At 36.7% G+C, this 21,288-nt stretch overlaps 1 protein-coding gene across 2 annotated transcripts in view; it reads left to right on the top strand.

Moving 5' to 3' along the window:
- Nucleotides 1-21,288, top strand: part of LOC126840855 (transcription factor Ken 2-like) — a 71,884-nt gene that overhangs the window by 39,908 nt on the left and 10,688 nt on the right. For both annotated transcript variants that reach the window (XM_050576833.1, XM_050576834.1), the window contains exons 3-4: nt 6,522-6,678; nt 19,050-19,164. In XM_050576833.1, coding sequence (XP_050432790.1) covers nt 6,522-6,678; nt 19,050-19,164 — 272 coding nt within the window. The remainder of the gene's footprint in view (nt 1-6,521; nt 6,679-19,049; nt 19,165-21,288) is intronic.

Genomic DNA, 21,288 nt, shown 5'->3' with positions numbered 1-21,288 from the left:
GGCGGCCGACAGGTGCTTGTCGTTATTGTTATGCGTATGGCAACAGTTTGCTTTGAACGCACCGTAGGTTTATTTCCCATTCCCAGACACACTTATCCGTCAATAAAAAGTCGAATCACCTCAACTCAGTTTACATACATCCTGTTTTCCGATAAACAGTAATTTTATTGCCACTGTTTGCAACTCACGCGCAAGAAAAAAAGGCGGCAGCGGCTGTGAGTTTTTCATATTATAGTTATTACACACAATATTGTCATCATTAAACTTATTTTATTGCACCGGATTACGACGTTGCAAACACCGGCCTGAGTCCAACGCTGATCACTGAAAGTATCTGCCGAGAATCGGATAACGACACCGGCGGCGGCGGCGAAAGATACATTATTATTACTATTATTGTGGAGGTCGATTGCCGACTAACTAACCGACTGTATTATAACTACGGGGGTGAACAGCAGGTGTTGGATACGAGGAGAAAATAAAATATACGTTGTTAACCATTATCAGGATCCACGTTATATATTATTTTCACGACCCGAAGAGGTATATATAATAATAATACATAATATAATATATAACTCACAGTGTGTTTATTATAATTGAGTTGTTCGGCATGTCAGTTCATTTCCACAAGATATATTATCGTTCCTGTATAGTTTTACGATGAATACTACACACGCAAGCCGAGGAAAAAAAGATTACGGATTACATAAAATAAATATGAAATAGCTTTTTTTTCGCTGGACAAATTTTTGTTGTCAAGGAAACAAATCCGATCTTTACCCTGTTCATACCCCTCGCCTAGGACTTATCAATACATACCACGATGCTCTGTTGGACAAGGCGGAAAGAGGCAACGCAATGATGTCGACTGACAGAATAGTGCTATTTAGACTTTTAAAAAACTGTTGTGAGGACAATAATGATGTATGAAGCTTGGAAGTGAGTAGAGTGTCGGGCATACAGACTACATTATATTTTGTAATAGATATTTTTTCAGTATTTGATAATAACATACATAATTTTTATTCTTGAATAATGCCAGGATCTTGACCACACCAAGAGCTAAAAAATAAATTTCTACAGGAGACAAACATAATATATTTGTTTGCACTATCTATGTATATTTAGAAAAAGTATATTTTAAGTGTGAATAAAGAAATAGTGACGTATAAGTAAAAAAGAAGTAGATACTACTACTATACCATCATATAGGAGGGAAAAATTGGAATTTCTGTAGAAGAAAAATTAGCCTGTGCAATTTTTAAGTGTCCAAGTATTTGTCCTGTTCGATGTCTGCTTTCGTCTTCCCTTTGTGGTGAATATAGGTATTCGTTGAACAAGTAAGGGATGCACCCCCAAGTGGGACACACGGTATAGTGATAATTGTGCATATTATTATTGTATTACAAAAACGTCTCTGGATTTCCTGCGAGTACAGGGACATGTCGTACACCGGTAGCTTACAGTACAATATAACAAATACCTATACAACAGGGGAAAAAAGTGAAGAGGATGTACGCGTGTTCTTAACACACATGGGGCGTACAAGACGTTTAAAACGACACGCGGTGGTGATGTATACAATAATCCTTGGTTCTTTTCAACGTTGTCTTCGTGTCGTGGGGCTGTATGGCAATGGCATATTATATTATATACTATATTGTGTGCTGCCGATAAATATATTGTCACGCAGGCCGATTGTCACTGCAGGGTGTCGTCGTCTTCGGTTAGACCGGCATGCACGTATACCCCGTCGTAGGGGTGTTTTTTGATTATGGTACAATGGTTTACACGGATATATATGTGTGTGTATAGAGTAGAACTATACATGCGGTAGCCCCCTCGCCGTGGGCCCATGGGGTCAGCCCGAGCATCCAAATTTTCTGACAATATCATGTATGATGTGTGCGTACATAAATCGGATTACCGCTATCGAACGGGTCTTAAACGCGTGTTACACGACTACAATATATTGACCGAAATCGTTCGGATATAATATTATTCTCTTTATTCTTTAGTTGTATAGTTTTCCTTTTTTATTTTCTTCTGATTTTACCGCAACGTCAGCCGTCGAATTATTCCACGACGATAGAGTTGAAAACCAGAGATGACCGCCAAAGCGTTCGCTGTTCCGCGGTCGGTCATGGCGATTGTCTGGTCGAGAAAAAAAGACTCGGCCTTTTCTTACAAGTTAGATTATGTTATTGATCAAAAGTCTTGACCGGTCACAGTCAGCTGTTGCAATACCGTCCATTGGCTCCAGTAGGTTTTTAACAGCAACACTCTGGTCTAATATATTATCAAAAAACGGCCTATACTGTGGCCACGGTCAATGAGTCCCATTCTAATTAATTTTCGGTTGACGACTGCCCAGCTTACAATGAAAACGGTAAACCTGTTAAACGAGTGATGCCTTCTGTTCGGTTAAAGAATAAAATATATTACTTAAAGACACTTTATTTTGTGAAAATTAGTATACTTTATAACATCGCGGCCGTGAACAAGAGTAGCTGTTTAATAATTTAGTCGTCGCGGTAAAATCGTACAAAAGGAACCGAAATTGATTGTAACATATTTTTGAATAAATCTGAATCGTTCATTAATTTTTTTTTCGTAGTTATCTCGTCCCAATGATACGTTGGTGCTGCTGCTGATGTTGCCACCGCACGTCGATAAATTATTATAAAACTTGTACGCACATTTTTGGTTTTTTTCCCCTCTAAACCGGACACAGTTTGATATAAGTCTGAACGCGCGAAACAAGGTCGCCTTAAAACGCACCACGTGTACATACAAATACACGTGCAGGTATATAACAATAATAAAGTTCACGGGATAAAAATGTATACACAGTACTTGTTTTTTTAATTTTTTACTTTCCACCGATAGCGACGGCGACCGGTTGAATAAATCACTATATTTTGTGTGTCTGTGTTGGTTTTGGAGCACACTGATTGCGCCTTATGTGTGCGCAGCTCGCACCGATCTATTACAAGTGATTTATTGGACGAAATAATAGTAACACGAAAGGTATACATCTCACGAAAATTTTCTCCGAGTACACGCCTCGTAGGTTTTTTTTATTAGAATATAATATATTATATTGTTTTTTTCCCCTCAACTCGAGACTAGCGCGCACACCACGGCCGTGATGTGCGCGTTCAGTACAATCGCGCGTTATTATCTTCCGTTTAATTTATTATTGCTGGTTAAAAAAAAAATAACCATTCTTTAATTGGCGGATCTCTCATAGCGTGTGCGAGCGCGCGCCGACTCCGACAGGCCCGCGTGACGACTATAATATATCCGCGCACATATTATTATTATCATTATCATTACTATACACGTGTAACGGGTAGGTAGGTACTTTATAATGTATCTTTATGCACAACGGCGACGGTTAATTGGCGACCGCGCTAAGATCGCATATCGTATTCGGACCGCGGTAATATAATATTTAGTATGAGAACCACTGGCCGAGTTAATGATGACATTACCACCGAGTCGTGACTGAACGTGTACAGAAGATATACCGTAGAGGAGGCGGTGTGGCGGCGGTTTGGGCTGAACCGATACTCAATCTCTCTCCGTCTTTCTTTCTATCTTTTTGTATATATGTATATATTTTTCTGTCTCACTCTTACTCACACCGCTTGTGTCTGTCGAACCCGGAGATCTCTTCATCTTGTACGATAGTCTTGTGTTGCAGCTGCAACAATTCGTGGTGGAATGGCTTCGCCGCTGGTCTCTTCTATCTTTCTCTCTCTCTCTCTTTCTTTTTTTATTGAGACATTGCGCTACGTGTTCCTTTCAACGTTGTAACACCAATTTTCTCGTTTAATATAACCGCGCGCGCATGATCTGCCCGCCGCTCTATCCCGTCCTACCATCTACAAGCCGCAACGCCTATACCTATAGGTTTATATTATTATTATTATTATTATTATTATTATATACATTTTGTTTTTTACCGTACGTCTTCGGGTACAAAGTAAGTGTGTGTGTGTGTGTACCTCCAAACAAAAGGTCCCAGAGGCAATGCGCGGTACAGGGTGACGGCGGCGGGCACACACATCGCATGAGGAATGAAGACATTAAAAAACCATCAGACCGCGAAGCGCGCACTGAAAATCCGTTTTTATCAGGTTGATTACACAAACACAATATAAAAACCCGCGGAGGAACTGCGGCATCGCCGGTAATTACTTGTTTGGTGTCTTCTGTGTGCGAGTGTGTACATACAATATAATAATAATATCCAAGTTACCGGTGGATAAGAGAACCGCTCGAAATGTTTGATATAATATACCCGCCGAGTGTTTACGGAAGCGTAACCCCGAATATTGGGCTACTCTGTTGTGTGTTTGTTACAAAGCCGTCACTGTTTAATGCGCCGGGTCGGTACTCGGTTGGTATACGTTCTTCTGCAGAAATATTATACCGCAGTGCGGATTGTGTGCGACAAAAAGTTATTCCCGACCGGGGCACTACATAATCCCTCTCGAGTACCGTCGAGGTAAACCGCCGTGTAAACGCGATCATCTCCGGTATTTGTGAGTGTATTGTATTTATTATCGGTCCGAGGGGAGCATATTGTATACAGTACATCATAATAATATAGGTGGATACTGGATACTTGGTAGTTAAAAAAAAATGTATTTATTTTGTTTTCTGTCCAGGTCACTCTTTTTTCTTCTTCTAATAATTACGGGGACCTCGGGCACGAAAGCGACGACGTTGTGTTTTATTATTTTTTTTTCACTAAAACTTCTGGCGAGACCTACGTGGCGGCCAAAAAAATTTTCCACGCTGTATATACACTTACATCGCTGTCGGTTTATGACCAAAACGATTTTCCAGTTTTTTCCCACATTCTTCATTGATTAAAATTTGTACCGAACGCGTAGGTATTGTTGTAGAGAAGAAACAACCTCGTCAACGGGGCCGTTCTAGCTTGTTTTTTTTTAATCTCGACCCGTGACTTTCTAACTCGACTGATTTGCATGCGCGTTAACCCCAATTAACAGCGCATACACGTGCGAACAGCCTTATCTAGAATAAATACACATACAGGCATAGCTTACATAGCTTACGAAGCCTCGCTATGTTTATACCTTTCTTTTTTTTTAATTTGTCTGTTTCTATTGGTGTTGTACCTGTAATTTTTAATTACAAAACCGTTCCGACCGCGCAACGTTTATACTTTTAAATTTTAATAATTTAGTAATAAATACTATTTAAAAAAAAATAGCCGATGACGATGACTAACTGATGTGTACAAGCTGTAGGTGTTCGTTTTGAGTATTGTTATGATATGGATTTTGGTAGACCATACTTAGTTATACTAGCGAGAAAGAAGAAGAGACAAATTTTATATATTTTACAATTTATTATATTTTTTTTATGCTACACATTTGTTTAGTCATTATTTTAATTCACAAATTATATATGATGATATAATATATATTATATTAATTGGTAAATTTGCTCTACACAAGTATATAATATTTTTATTGTGTATATGATATTAATATTCATATTGTGTACAGTTTAACGCACTGTAATTTCTTCTCCTTAAAAAATATCTTTGTGATTTCAGTGGCAAAAAAAAAATGTATAATATTTTCGATTGAACATTTTTTTTTATAAAATACTGAAAAAGTGTTGTGTGCGTTATACAATTAATTTAAAGGTAGGTATATATTTTACTGGTTTACCTTCATGTTCCCAGACGAACTTGTGACGTGTGTATATTAATTAATAGCTTGATAAAAATGATTTATACTAAAAATGGAGTCTTGCATGTTTTTTTTTACGTTCGACACATATTCATAAATGCAAGTTAAAATTTCTGTATTCCTGGTAAAATAATTTGAATAATGTAAATGATCGAACGTCAGGTATTTGCGTTTAGGTATTATTAGTAATAGTATTATTATGATCAATGTTTCACGTGTATAATTTATGAGTACGATGATACACTGCAGTGTGTGTATTATATTTTACATTGGATCCTATATACACGCCGTTAGTGTATAACAATGTACATAACATGTTAAGAGCGAAGCCGTCGCGTTATAATAAATAACAAACCGCACAATTCGTCATTTTTCGGACACTCTTCTCTTTCGTCGTATTTCTCAGATTTTGATTAGCGCGGTAATGTATTTTTTATATTTTAACCATAGAATGTATTTTGTACGAATGCTAAAATATGCGGATCCCGGTTAGGTGTGTATAGTAAAAATAATAATAAAGCAACGTCAACCGTGCAATATATAATATGATGTATTCGATGACGCATTTAGCATAAAAGCGTAGGATAAGTAAGTGTGTGTGTGTGTGATAGTATAAAAAAAATGTTTAAATAAAAAACCGCAAAGTGTTAAAAAAAAAAGACACACGCGTATTCAAATATGCGTACAGAAACAATGGGCGCATTGCCCATTGGTAATTTGTTGTTGTATTTTAAATCATGATTAACTGACCTTTTGTTTTGGTTTTTCTTTCGCGTGTAGGAAGAAGACGATTATCAGTGGTGGACCGAGGAGGACCTGTGGAAGTTTCCCCCGCCGCCTCCCCGTCCACCGTTCCTGGAGCCCCCTTACTCGGACGGGCTGACCACTTGCGACCTGTGCACATGGGCCCTACAACCTCTAGACGGCACTGACAACGGTAAGTGTGTTTAAACGGCGGCCATTGTTATTGGACGTTTTTTTTATTTTTTCCCCACTCATGTGTACATATTGTATTATGTATATACATGGATCTACGGCCTTCTCTCAATACTAAACCGGCCTTTATCACCAGACCCACCTCTGGTCGTGTCGAGCACGCGAAGTACATCCACTTAGGTGTAAGTCCAACAATTGTGTATATATATATATATATATATACACACGTCACACAGTAACTGACAGTCAATTTTTAGCACCAGAAAAAGCAAGCTTTTTTCCTGGTATAAAATGTGCTATAACGTCAGTTTTTTTAAAAAGCTTTTAGTACTTATTTTTAATTTTAAAAAAACACCCATTTTTCCGTTGAAACCCAAAGTTGAATTCAAATTGTTTTCCCTAGAAGTGGACTTATTATAATACACATGTTTTCGTCTACGCCAGAGAATTTTACATAGGTATACACCGATACACGTGTTCGGATCATTTTGTTCCTCTGCAAAACATAAAAATAACAATAAGTTAAAAAAAAGTGTTGAAATCTCGCAGTACCTTTTTTTTTTTTTTTATACATTTTAACTTTATTTTCGTGCACATCTGAAATAGTTCTCTGTCGGGCTTACTATATTGCGCACAGGAAATAGCCAGTTGGCCCGAACCCAATCTCGATAAATTAAACGATGACAATTGGCTCGTCTCACCAAAGTTTTCATTATGTTCCGTTTTCTCTACCTCGCGTGCCCTCCCCATGCAAACGATTTGGGATATTTTTAGACGGAAATCATAACATTTCCGCGGGCCAAGTCAAGTGGCCGTTAATTCTCGGCTAATTAGTTGGATTGTTTTAAAAGATAATGGCAAACGCCGTTCCCCCGGGACGTTTGTTTGTTGCCCTACAATTAAAACGGTCGAAGCGTAGAAAAAAAAATATATTATTAATAACGCCAACGACAGAATCGATTCTTTGTTCTTATAATATTATCATAATGATAATATTATTATTATTTATGCGTCGTGACAACGCGCGCCCGTTGGAACTTTATTAGGTATCAGAACGGGGTTGAGCAGCTGTACACGGTTTATCATTACTTACTCTGACAGCTTAATTGTTGTGGCTTTCACTCTTATATTAATAATATTATATTTCGTTTAACGATGCTATCGTACGCAGCGCATATAGGTTTACTATACGAAATCAATGTTTACGCCGTGTTATTAATAAATTATATAATCACCGGTTAGCGACTTCTCCCAGAGTTTTTGACACAGGTTCATAATTCAAACGGCCGTTTATTGTTGCGCTGTAATTAATCCGACCCACGCACGCGGTCTCAGAACTGCATTTGCAGTCGTGTTGGGCATACCTGAAACAATAGCAATAGCTGTAAATACATTTTGAGTAGGTACTCTATCTTTGGTTGGCATCTCACTCGCAAAAGCCACAGTCTCCACGACTTGGTATAACAGCTATACCTAGTGTTTATCGATTGATTTTAGATGTACACCTAATTCATAGCCTTATCCGCGTGCCAATCCGGTGAGGGTCTGTTTGGGAAACGTATATTCAGATACTTTTATAGGTCAGGTTAGGTTAGGTCTGGTACCATTTGTTAACTATTTAACAAGACATAATTGAGAAAAATCCAGCCTTTAAATTGTTAACCCTAATATTTTAAAATGTGATTTTTAGATGAAAAATAAAATACGATTTGTATTATTTCATTTCAACTAATTTGTGTTTTAAAATAGATTTTCACTTAATTTAAGTAATGAATATTCAACTTATAACTGTCACGGTTAGGGTTCTAACAAAATATGATGTGCCTATACCTAAAAACAACCAATGACCGTTCTGAGCAGTTTGGCTTAACATAATTTAGTATATAAGATCAGGTAATTAACATATATGGCTATATATTTTATTTTTGAGCAACACTGATGGGAACGACCACAAGTTTTCCATATAATTCCGCCCATTTATCTATCCTATCATCGTTGTTCTGCATGAACAGAGGACAGACTCGACATATTTCTTTCATAATTAGTTTTTCATTTGTCTACGAAGTACGGGACATTTCCATAGAAGAACAAATACATTTTTATTTCTTCAATATAACCGACTCATGATTATAGTTTAAGTTGTAGTTTTTTTCTATCACACTGTCGAGATGAAACAAATTTTCTCTCTCTCTCTTTCTCTAAGCATCTCAATAATAATTCTACACAATTACGTCGACACCGCCTCCAAACGCACAATATTATCCTCTTAACAAATTAACCGGCTATCCTTTACTTACCCATAATTTGTATAGGTAAATAATTGCCGTATGCCATCGAAGCGAGGGATAGGCGATACGCGTGTGAGATTAATCAAACCGTGAAAGTTTCAGAAGTAAGACAAATAATCCAGTGTTTTATCTGATCAAGAGCCGTCTATGCTTATTAATGCGTTTGAAGCTTGTAACGTTGCTCATGGCACGGCATATATATTATATTCTGTATATTTATACAATACACATGCAAGTACGTGATCCCATTCACACCGCATTGGACGGTCAGTGATTTTGCATTCCTCCGGTTAGCAATAATGATATTATACCCGTATAGACACGTGCCGTTTAAAATGACTACAAAGTACAAATCACAATCGCGTTAATGACTCTCTCTCTGTCTGTCTATCTATTTTCTTTCATTTCTCTCCCTATCGTATAGTCGTCGGAGTATATATGTATTAACATATTATATTATTATATTATAGCTGTAGGTGTATTTATACGCGGTGTATGTAGCAGATGAGACGTCGATTGGAATCTCCAGCCGTCGTCGACATGCCGGTCGACGGGAGGTATCGAACCGACAGTCGTTTGTGCACGTGTCTCTTTAATCCATAATATTATTATTATTATAGAAAACTTACTATGTATGAATACTTGCCTACCGGCGGACGACAACACATACCGTCGCCAAAATTAATGTCCCTTGTCGTCCGCTCCACATCGGTGGTATACCGTATATTGTTTCGGCTGCAGTTGATTTTATAATAATAATATGTACGACATCTAAGTTATTTCTTGTATCGACCCACGCGCGACATGGATCCGCGCAGTCGTCTTAAGCGAAAATAATAATAATATTACATTTCCTTATCTTGCCTATGCAGTCTAGTAAAAAAAAAACCCACTCTTTTACATGTCGCCAGTTCCTACACAGACACAAACTTAAGGTGATGCTTACGTATTAGGCTACTGCGTCGGTTGTACACTATTATTACTATTTGCTACTAGATGCTACTAGATACTACTACTACTACTACTACTACTACTACTGGTAATAAACTCGGCAAAGTTTTGCGCGTAATTTGTAAATTTAAAAATGGATGTACATAATATATAATAAACTGCCTACACGTTGGGAGGCGGCGGCTGCGTGGACAACCCGTTTCGCCAAACAAACCAAAGTGATTATTTTAAAAACCTTTCAACGTGACAAATGCAATATTACTGTATAGATGGAGAGCGGATAGAGAGATATGGAAACTAAATCGGCTGTACGAATACATACAAATGCAAGGACGTTATAATATATCATTACTGATGTATATGTTATCGTGTTATACACACATATCTACATGCAAAAGTGAACCGTTTTTAGTCGACCATTACTCGACCGTATTTTAACGTACTACGCTAAAGAGTTTTCGTGTAGGTTTCTGGAAATCGCATGTTACACTCTCGGACCGAGCGCCATAAATCCAAAACGTTAAAAGCGTCAGCGTGTCCCGGACGTTGGGGAATATACCGCTTTGCCGGGACTCCCTATATATTATAATATTATTAAAATTGTGTGTGTGTTTGTGTACGACCAGATCTTCGCGGAAATTCCAGATTTTGGCATGAAAACCAGAACACTATATCTCCAGGACAACCGATCGCGGGGTACGGTGACGACGGGATACTCTCTATGCCAACACACACACACACACACACACACACACATTACACATACCGCGTACAATGGGGAAACGTTAATCACTATAGGATTTTTAACACCGGGTTCCAGGTTCGACCCTACGAAAATGGAACTATAATATTTGTATTTATTGTAAAGTCACGAATCAATTTTGTTTTGTTTCGTACGTTTGCCGAAAACCAGAGATTACACGGTGAAATTATTATGGGCGGTGTAGACGGTGCCCGAAGCGACTTATATGATTTGTGCGTTTACTATTATAATTTAGACGTTTGGTTTTTTTTTTTTTAACGCCGACGACAAAATGAGCCGTTGTGTTTATAATCGGAACCTGTCCCGGAAAGAGGTGTAACGATATCAGGTCCGCCGCTACAACAACACAAATAGGATAGGTACATCCTTAATTTTTTTTATTTTTTCGTTCACCTTTCCGTTCTCTATGTATAACAGAAAACCGGACCCGTCCGTCCGTATTGCCGTCGCCGCCGCTCCCGGTTTGGATAATGACTGTTCGGAAATCATCATCATAAATATAATATAATTTAATGAATGGGTTCCAACTTCTAGTACACGCGCTTGTACCTATTATGTAGGTCCTCTATATATAGTGTTATTGTCGTCGCATGGGCGAAAAATCGGTTCGGTGTGTATTCCATACACTAGCGGCACTTAACATGGCATAGACAATGACTATAGGAATTTGATTTAAATTATGTTTGAAGTATACATAAATGCAGTGTGCATCCAAAGCGTCACGGAAGTATACATTGTAATGATATCGTTTAGCCGCAGAGGTTCTCGTTACAACATTTTGTGTATATTATATGGTGGGTGGTGGGGATATGAGAGTAAAGAGAAGAGACAGACACGCGAGTGGTGGAGGGAGAGATCAGAGTGCGCGAGCGAGCGGCCAAAGGTATAAAAAACGAACGGATTTTTTTTAATTTAGCCATCAGTTGTTACAATATCTTTGACAGGTATAATTATGGCCGGCCGACAGAGAGACGGTCCGTGTGGAGCGGATCCATGACATTTAATTAAAATATATCAGTGTTAGTTAAATTATCGGAGCTGAGAACCGAGTATGTATATATATATAATGATAATAATAATAATATTATATAGACATATGGCCCGGGGCGTCGGCGGCGGCGCGTTATATGGGCGCGGGTTTGTATTTTTTTTTTCTTCTATCCATTCGACGGATGGTCGAATATCGCCATGGGCCGGGAACAAAGAGCCGAAAAATGTATGTCATTTTTTTTTTTAACTTGGACGTACCTATACACATTCTTTTTACATGCGCACGTTTACGGGATAAGTCTTCCCGTACCTTATCAACACATATCCCGGAATGAATAATACAATACATACTACACGGCTATATGCCTGTACGGTACACACAGTATTATAAGTATATTGTATTAGGTATATTAATATTATATTGATCGATCCTAGTTCCGACGACGTTCTTCCACAGACGAAGGATACCGATTTGTACGGCTAAACAATAAAACGCGATGACTGAGTAAATATAATTGTTTCGATCAAAACCAACAGGTATTAAAGCGTGTGCTTGTTCATACCGCCGTCCGGGCAATGTTCGGTTGAAAAACACATATTGGTAAAAAAAAAACTATATGCGGTAAATAATAATATAATAAAAGAGAAGTAGAGAAGGGCTACCGTTTTTTTTTAGTATATATTATATTTTAAAATTCCTTTTGCGCGACCGTCTCGTTTGTTTACTCCGTCGCGTTGTCGTGTTCCATTAGGAGAAAGGTAAGGAGGAAAAGAACAACAAAATATTAAAAAAAATCCTCATAGTAATTTGAAACCCACCCGAAAAACGCACAGCTGATTGTTGGGCGCTTGTTTGTGTATTTACCGCCAATATTTACATAATATTTATACCGTTCGACGGTCTCTTCCATCAACTGTTCAAACACCATCGACCTATTAGATATTATAAAAAATGCGTTTCTCTGCGACTCCGGTCTCAGGTAGGTCTCGTGCGAGTGTTGGTTTACCGTCGACGACACCCGTATATTATAAAATATAATACTGTTTTATTATTATCCACGGAAATAAAACGCTAAGGAGAAAAAATCCCAAAACAAGTGTAAAACCAGAAACTCTCGAGGACCCAGTATAATATTATATTATACACATAGAGATCAGAAAGACAGTGAGGTTGAGAACACCTCGTTAGATGCGGAAAACCGGCTTTGAAAATTATAATTTACGGTGTTCGCCGGACGGCTATAATATGTGCCGCAGCAACCGAAAAAAAAAATACATAACAACTCTGAAACACAATTTTGAAAGAACAAAATATATCTATATGAATGTATTAACTCTTAAGAGAAGAATCTTTGAGAAAAAAAAAGTTTACAAAAAGATAAGTCTCCGAACACGATCAACGCATAAATCGTTCACGTACCCCGCAGACATACATTTTTAAGTGGATAATATATTACAATATTTCATTTCCAACGCGGTTGCAACAATATTGCGGCCGATATGGATTTGTGTATAATTAGACGGTAAAAAACGGAGATGCCGCTCGTTATTAAAACAGGAATTCTTTTTAAATAAATAACTTTGAAAGAGGCGGACCGAATAGTGTTGTTAGGTCCGGGTAGAATTGATAATACAGCGTTTCTTTTTTTTTTTTGCAACAATATTCTTTAATATAATAATTTTTTGACAACTAATAAAATAATTGTAAAAAGGCATCAGACCAAAAATGTTATAATTTAGATAATATTATTATGTTTTTATTTAGGCCAATTGAATGTGTAACGCTGATTTTGTTTTTGTAATGATGATAATTTCAGACAATTTGCCAACATGCTACGATACTTATGTTATACGTCATATGATACACAGTTGGGTAAAAAAATAACAATTTTTCTACTTTTCTACATCGAGTACAACTCTTGATGTATAACGATAGGGTAAGAGCATAAACCGCCATACGCGATTATTGATCACTCCTCAATTAGTGTGTTAAATTTATCTACCGCAGACTATGTGACGTTGAGAGTTAAAAAAACACATGATGCTGCATTTGCATAATATATTATAATAATATAATCTGGTTTTGCGCGCATGAAAACTTGCGAGCTAAATATATTATATTATAGGAAATTCGCTCAAGTGCGCTTTAGCATAATTTAACATAATATAATTCAGTATCACGTTTTAAAGAAGAAGAATAAATAAAAATAACATGTATTACGATTAATATATTTCTGCTTGTATATATTATTATTATTATATAAAGCGTTTAATGTTAATTTATTGCGATCAGTGTAATGCGGTAAGAATGTGTCCATGAATTTGTATTAAAACGAATTTGATTTTTTTTTTTGCTTTTAATTAGGTACGATGACAATAATAGTACAATACATTTTTAATCTCGCTAAGAGGACGTCACACATGCCGGTTTATTTGTACAAAATATTTATCGTATTATATAAAAATGATGTTAACAGTAATATAAAATATCAAGACTTGGACAATGCTTTCCTGACGATTTTATTTTATTTCATTATTATTTTTTTATTTACACCAAGTTAAAAACAATAAAGATACTTCGCAACTCAAATTATGATTAGAATTTTAAAGTTCTCGAAAAAAAACTCATCGACAAGACCATATTTTTCTACTTATCAAGAAACTAAAAACATATCTCAGTTAGAAAATGTTGATTTTTTTTTTGAGAAAAATATTTTCACTGGAAATTGTGATAATTTTATAGAAAAATAAGAATAAATAATCCTCATTACTATACAGAAACAAAATGTTCAGAAATAGCGAACAACTCTTTTTTTAAAATATTTTAATAAAACTTTTGATTTTAAAATAACAAATTAAATTGGAAATATTATGTTTTGAAGGTTAAGATTTACATAACGAGTGGACTCAAATATAAATTATAGTTTTAACTTAAAATTAATTTTTTTTTTTTAAACTGCCTTACTTCTCAGGGAGTATGTATGGTATCCGTGGTATCCTCTTAAGCCTTGTATACTTGCGGTGAATAATAAGTTGAACCTACATGTATTTTCAAACTCGTCTGTCGTGTGATTACCGCAAGTACTTATGTTTTAATGAAAAATCACTTGATGTGTCCGCCTGACCGGAATCATTATAATAATCTAGTTTACGAAATCGGATTAAGTCGGACCACTCCGGCGCCGCAGTTTATTCGTGTTTAAAAAATGTATTTTTAATTTAAGTTGTTGAGTTATTGTTGCTGCTGGACGTCAGCGGGCTATTACACGTTTAGAGTGCTTGCTCTGGCGGTATGTTGTTAATTTTGTTTTTTTTTTTTGAAAATCCCGAATTTGAACGCCCAACCGTAGTAATTTACTGTAGATTATTGGCAGTAAGAAAAAAAAAAGCTAACAAAAGAACAAGTAAAAAAAATATCTTTGTAGGAAAATTACTGTTGCAGACATTCTGCGAGTCTATTCGGTTGATGAACTTTACCGGTACTGACACGACTAATTCATATACACCGGTTAAATGTATATTTATATTATATTCATTGGCCGCTGTTTTCGCCTGACAATCATCGACCATAGGTCGACGACGGGTGTCGGTTAATAAATTAAAATGTATAATTCGTTTAGAGGACTTGACGGGCAGACGTGGTGTAATCACGCGTGTAGACATTACGATTTGCATGAAGCATGTGATGTCTATATTAAAACGTCTATACGTACACATATCATATGATATATTGTATAGAGCGAGCTACAGGTATTTGTGTCCGACTGTGTATATATTGCAACGATTCCATTATGCGATTATACTGCACCGGTCGGCGGGGTATTGGTTTTTTTTGGGAGACGCCAACGTATTTTGAATTCCGATTAGGTTTTCGAGTTCCCCCGGGTCCCGTGTGTATCACATATACCTCTGCTGAAGTGAAATGCCCTTTAATTTATGATTTTAACAGCCGGCGGTTATGCAGAGATAACAGCTACACACGATATACTAGCTGAAGTCTACCGGGAAACGGACAAATAATTATTATCGCACTCGGCTCATCATATTGTACAAGAGTAATATTATACAAGTGGCGACTGCGTGTCGGTCGGCAAGGCGGCGATGGAGACGTTGTTAGTTAACGCGGTCACGATTCTATAATGATAATTATTATTATAATATGATCTTCTGCGGGTCTAGCGGCCGTAAAAAAAATAAAAGTAATGATCTATCGGAGCTCGCGGGCTTTCTCATTTTACATGTCAATAAAATTATACAAATACTTTACATACTATTATTATTACTATTGCGGCGTATTATGTACATACAACCGGTTCCGCTCCAATGGGCGACTTGTCAAATCGCTAATTAGTCAACGCGGTCCGTGATAGTGTTTCAGTATACAATTATTATACTCCATCACTTATGTGTCCAACAAAATCGATTCCCGTTAATAATTTTTTCATAAAACACATTTGTTGCACTCTGCCCAGACGCTTATTTGACCTTTAACGCGCGTTTCGACCACTTAGCCACGTAGGTACTGTTACTTGCGATCCGAACAGCACCGAATATCGTCAAGAGGTGCCAAAAAACCGCACTCGACGACTCGGGCTACATAATAAGTACCCATTAAATATATATCCGATAAGTTCTATACCATCCGTTACTCAATACTAAAAAGCGGGTTTGTTCAAAGCGTCACAGGTCACTTATGACCGTCATCATGGTCTTAATGTGCGCCAATTTGCATCCAACCCTCTCCGGGTTTCTGTAACATCGGCTACCGGACCCTGATATTTGTACTTCAAGTACAAAGGCTCGACAGTTTAAGTTACGTCAGCACTGAGCTGGAACGCAGGCCAGTTGTATTATAAAAATAAAACAAGGACTTTAATTTTGTGGGCCTGTCCAAACCGTCCATGGGTAACACTGACGAAGAACGGGTTTACAGTTTTTGTTATAAGTTGTATAAATGTCTACCACTTACAAACGTATATCGATATATTTCCAAACGCGCATCAATTACAAAATAATACTATGTATTTGTTCAATGCTTTCAAGAAAATATTTGAGTTTTATCATCGTTAACAATTTACACAAGTTGGTTTTTATACAAATAATATTTAAAAACAATGGTTTTGCTGTAGATACGATTTTGTGTTTTATGTTTGGAAATTAGTTGAATAATGTTCTGAATATTCTATGAGTGGTTTTATCTTTATAGGTAATAAGAGTGATGGTTTTTTTGGTAGTTTTACTAAATTTGTGATGTCTTCGTTTATTTGTGACTTCGGAGTTTGGTTGGAATTTTGTACAAGTTAGTTTCTGTACGTTTTTCTATTGTCTTGCATACTTTCATCTCGATTGGCTCTGCCCGCCTTTTACCTAACATCAGTTTTTTTTAAGTATAAGGTACTGCGCACATACGCAGCTGTATCATTTCTTATAATATGGAATATCTATATTATCTTTTCGGCTACAAATTAGTGTTATTACACTGGTGTTCGATTATTATTATATTTTTTATCGGAATAATAAAATCAGAAGAGAACTCAGAACGGACACGCGCCCCTTTCTATCTGTAATTTATATAATGGCCGATGCGTGGTAATTACCCCGGTACGGACTATCGTCGACCATTTTGTTTGGTAGTTTTTGGGTCTAAACAAATTATATTATTATTGTTGTTATTACAGTCAACAAAAACGCGAGGCAATCACGATTCGGAGTAATATAGTAATATGTATAGCGTAGCAGTAGCCGAACCAAACGTTTATTATTAGGTATATTATATTATAATATTCGTGTCACGTACTCCGCGTCCATCATAATTATTTCATTTACATTGTTTAACCCGACTAAAAGCGTTCGTGATCAATTAAACCGCACTTGTGCGCTTACCAAATGAGATTTATAAAAAAAATATATATAAACATTCTTTTTTTTTTCCCTTTTTAACCGTAAATGGGACAATAGGTCGGCGGCGCGTTTTGCAGTGTACAACAGTCGTTAAGTTGATGAGGTAATTATAAAAAAATAAAGTAAATAAAAACAAGTCCTGCCGCTTTGCCTATAATTATACAAGATAAAATGACGATTCAGTTTTTCTTTTTGCTATTTAACATTAACTCGTTGTGTAAACAAAGCAGAGACCAAGTAGATATTACTAAGCGTGCAATAAAATCTAGATGCGTTTTTAATGAAACTAATCAAAAAGCGTTTTGTGTGTGTTTAACGAGTTTTGAGTAAATGACGGGCTTTTAAAACTTTGCATTTAAACCCTACACTCTTTTAAAACTTTGGTAATCGTCTCTCGGATACTTTACAAGCGTGATACAAATATTATTCATTTTAAATGTACAGAGATTTGAAAAGTTTTTCAATCAGCCCAGTCGTCCCGACAACGCAACGGTGTGCCGGGTCTCTTAAAAAATAATATAAAATTTATTTTTAACAGTCTTTTATCATAATAATAATATTGTTATTATTATTGTACTAAAAAACCGGTACGGTTCGAGAGTTAAATTTTGTATTTCAAGGGAGAAAAAATATACACTTTACACGGCGGTGGGTGTGCCGTCGTTTGAGTCTGTTCTGATGTAGACAACATATTATAATGTATAATAATTGTAATCCAACGCGACCAATAGAAAAAATTCCGTCACGGCATTTTCCGTGCTTATTGTCTATGTAATATTTTATTATTATGTGTGACAAAAACATAAAATAAAACGGCGTTGACAATTTTTGAAGAATCCTATGCGGGCGTTTACGTTTAGTGAGAGAAGACGCCGCGATGAGGAGATAAAGAAAAACGCCGACCAAAACTGAACTCGTCATTATCGGGTACCTACTAAATAATATGACACCCGCGTTCCCACGGTGTATGTATCTACCGTCACTTCAAGTGACAATGAAGACGTTATAATATATTATTATTATTATTATTGTAGTACATTATAATGTACACCCCGTGTAATAATCGTGTGTTGTGCGCCATCATAACATTACATTATTGTTATAGCGGTCGCCTATTAGGCACGGCCAGGCCAGCGTCTTCGTCTCTACTTGAGTATTTTTTTTCCAACCGTAACACGTCGTCCGCCGCGTATCCACGCCCATCGACGTTTATACCTATAGTAATAATATTATATTATACACTATAATAGTAGCGTATCTACCCGGTTTGGTTATAGCGGTAGCTTACACGATGATAGGTATATAAAATATTATTATGATATCACATTATAACATCAACCGGGTGACATATACCCAATCAAATACACCGGCGGCGGCGTCGATTTGTATTTTTTTATTTAGAAATCCATACAATGTGTAATAATCCAATTATCATCTTTGTGTGTTGTTATAATAAAACCATTGTTGTTTTGTTGACAGGTATGTTGACAGTTCCCATCGCCGAGGTGACGTGGCCCATGATACTCGTGCTGGTGTCGTTGTTGTCCGCCGCGATTGGCGCCCTTTTCATGGTCGTCTTCCTACACCTCAAACTGTGAGTACCTGTTAATAATATTGTAATATTCTCGGCCACTTACTCCTTTATTATTATTATTATTATTATTATTCGTTTATCACACGCTACCACGTACAATAAGTATATGTCGTTTGCCTCTCTCCCGCTGCGGCACCAGCAAACATGGTACAACACTGAAACATGGTGCGGTGGCGTTTACTGTTTTTTTTTTTACAATTTTAAATTTATGTGTTAACCGAAAATCGTGTGTTCGGGGTACGGTAATAAAATTAAAAGCGAGAAAAAAAAGACTTGCGTATTATAGTTTGTATAGCTCATGTCATTCGAGATCTAAGTGGAATTAAAAAAAAATTGGGTATAATCAAATAGTACCTATAGTTTGGATAACGGATTGTTATATGCTGCATATTAAACAGTATATAATATGCGCATCTTTTATCGCGTAGCTTATCAATATTTTACTTTATAGGGCAATTTTATTTAGAACTTAAAATCTTGGGTTTCGCTTAGACACTTTTTGATAATACCTCTTAACCTATACGAGTATGGATACCATTTTTCTAAAATTGCATGCGATATCTCTAACATCTCTCGTCGTCATTCTCACTTACTGGTTTTGTCATCATTTCATTCGTCACGCGTGATAGAATAAATAATACTTCCAAAAGTATTTCTGATGTTTTCACAAATCAATAGTTAACAATCTTCAATACCGAGTAATATTTCTTATTACCACTTTCATGTCAACTCAAGTCTGGGTTAGGCAGTGAATGATGAGGTCAAACCACTGCCCGGGCCTGTGTTTTACCAACTTGTATGTTTTGCAAAATTCTTTAGTGCAGCTGTTGCCACCAATCTAGTTTAATGCGTTGGGCACGCGATGACTTTTGCGCATTTTGAGTTGTATTATTTTACCCAGTCTCTTATCGCGGGTTCAGTGTTGTAATTATTATTGTTGTATCGCATACAAGCGCCCACGCGACAAATACACGACTGGTTTAGTTTACAATATTTATAAAGCACAATATAACATAAGAGTGTGTATGTGTGTATGTAATGTAAACACACGATCATATTGTAAAACGTCTGTGCGCGCTAATGCGTGCGGCACAACCGTTGTACCTATATACATACTTACATATAATATATATCAATATAGAACATACACGCCTAACACATAATATAAACGCATTGCGGTTATTATCATATTATGCGACGGACATACTGGCGAGCAAATTGGCTATCGGCTCCCATACACTGTTTAAGCGCATAACTCACCACGGGCTTCGCTTAATGCCATTCCGTATAACGTACATAGTGTGCTGTGTGTGTATATAAACGCACTTATATGCCCCGTATATGTATAATTAATATTATTGAACAATTGCCGCAGTGCACTACCACCCCACTGTCGCTTGGTGTGCGCCTGGTGGACGACCTCAACCGAAGGGCCGAAGTTAGGTCAAGTATTCGGTGGGGTCAGTACACCGATCGTGTTTACATATTTTACAATACCTGGGTTTAACTTTTCCGCAATCGATTTACGTTTACATAAAATGTATGATTCGTGTCATAGTGTTGTAAAATATAAATGACGGGCTCTCGTTGCTGCGGGGATAAGATCGGCAGGCAAAGACGACGGCCAGTGTAGGCACATAATGGTGTGAGTAAAAAAAAAAAAATTCCACTTGCGCCGCATTTACGTGTAATGCTTTTTAGCGTGTGTTCGCGAAAAATTGCCCCCACGCGGCCGTTCCGATGACTGCAGTGATTTTATACAGGAAAATTATATATTATACAAATAAAATGTTTTCCAATGGCAGCCCGAACGTACAAAGTACATATTATTATTATTATTATATAGGTAGGTACACCGGCCCAAGCCATTAGCAATAAAATTTATCTGTAAAGCACGGCCAATAACTTACCCATATGCGATAACCACCGCGACAGTGCGTGTATACCGTGTGCAAGTTCTTTTTTTTTATATTGCTTGAGTTTTACAGTTTACCTCACCGCGACGGTGTATACGGTCTAATAAAAATAATCTATAAAACAGTACACTGTAGTATACAATCAACGTACTATGTATGAGTATAATAATAAATATTATTTTTTATATATTACCGATGTACATAAGCG

Source organism: Adelges cooleyi, unplaced genomic scaffold (genome assembly GCF_023614345.1).
Source record: "Adelges cooleyi isolate 19-005CV unplaced genomic scaffold, UGA_ACOO_1.1 ACOO_flye_CR_arks_rails_tigmint_CR_PRNA_376, whole genome shotgun sequence".
NCBI lineage: Eukaryota > Metazoa > Arthropoda > Insecta > Hemiptera > Adelgidae > Adelges > Adelges cooleyi.
The sequence above is the reverse complement of the archived record's forward strand: the minus strand, read 5'-3'. Positions and strand labels throughout refer to the sequence as shown.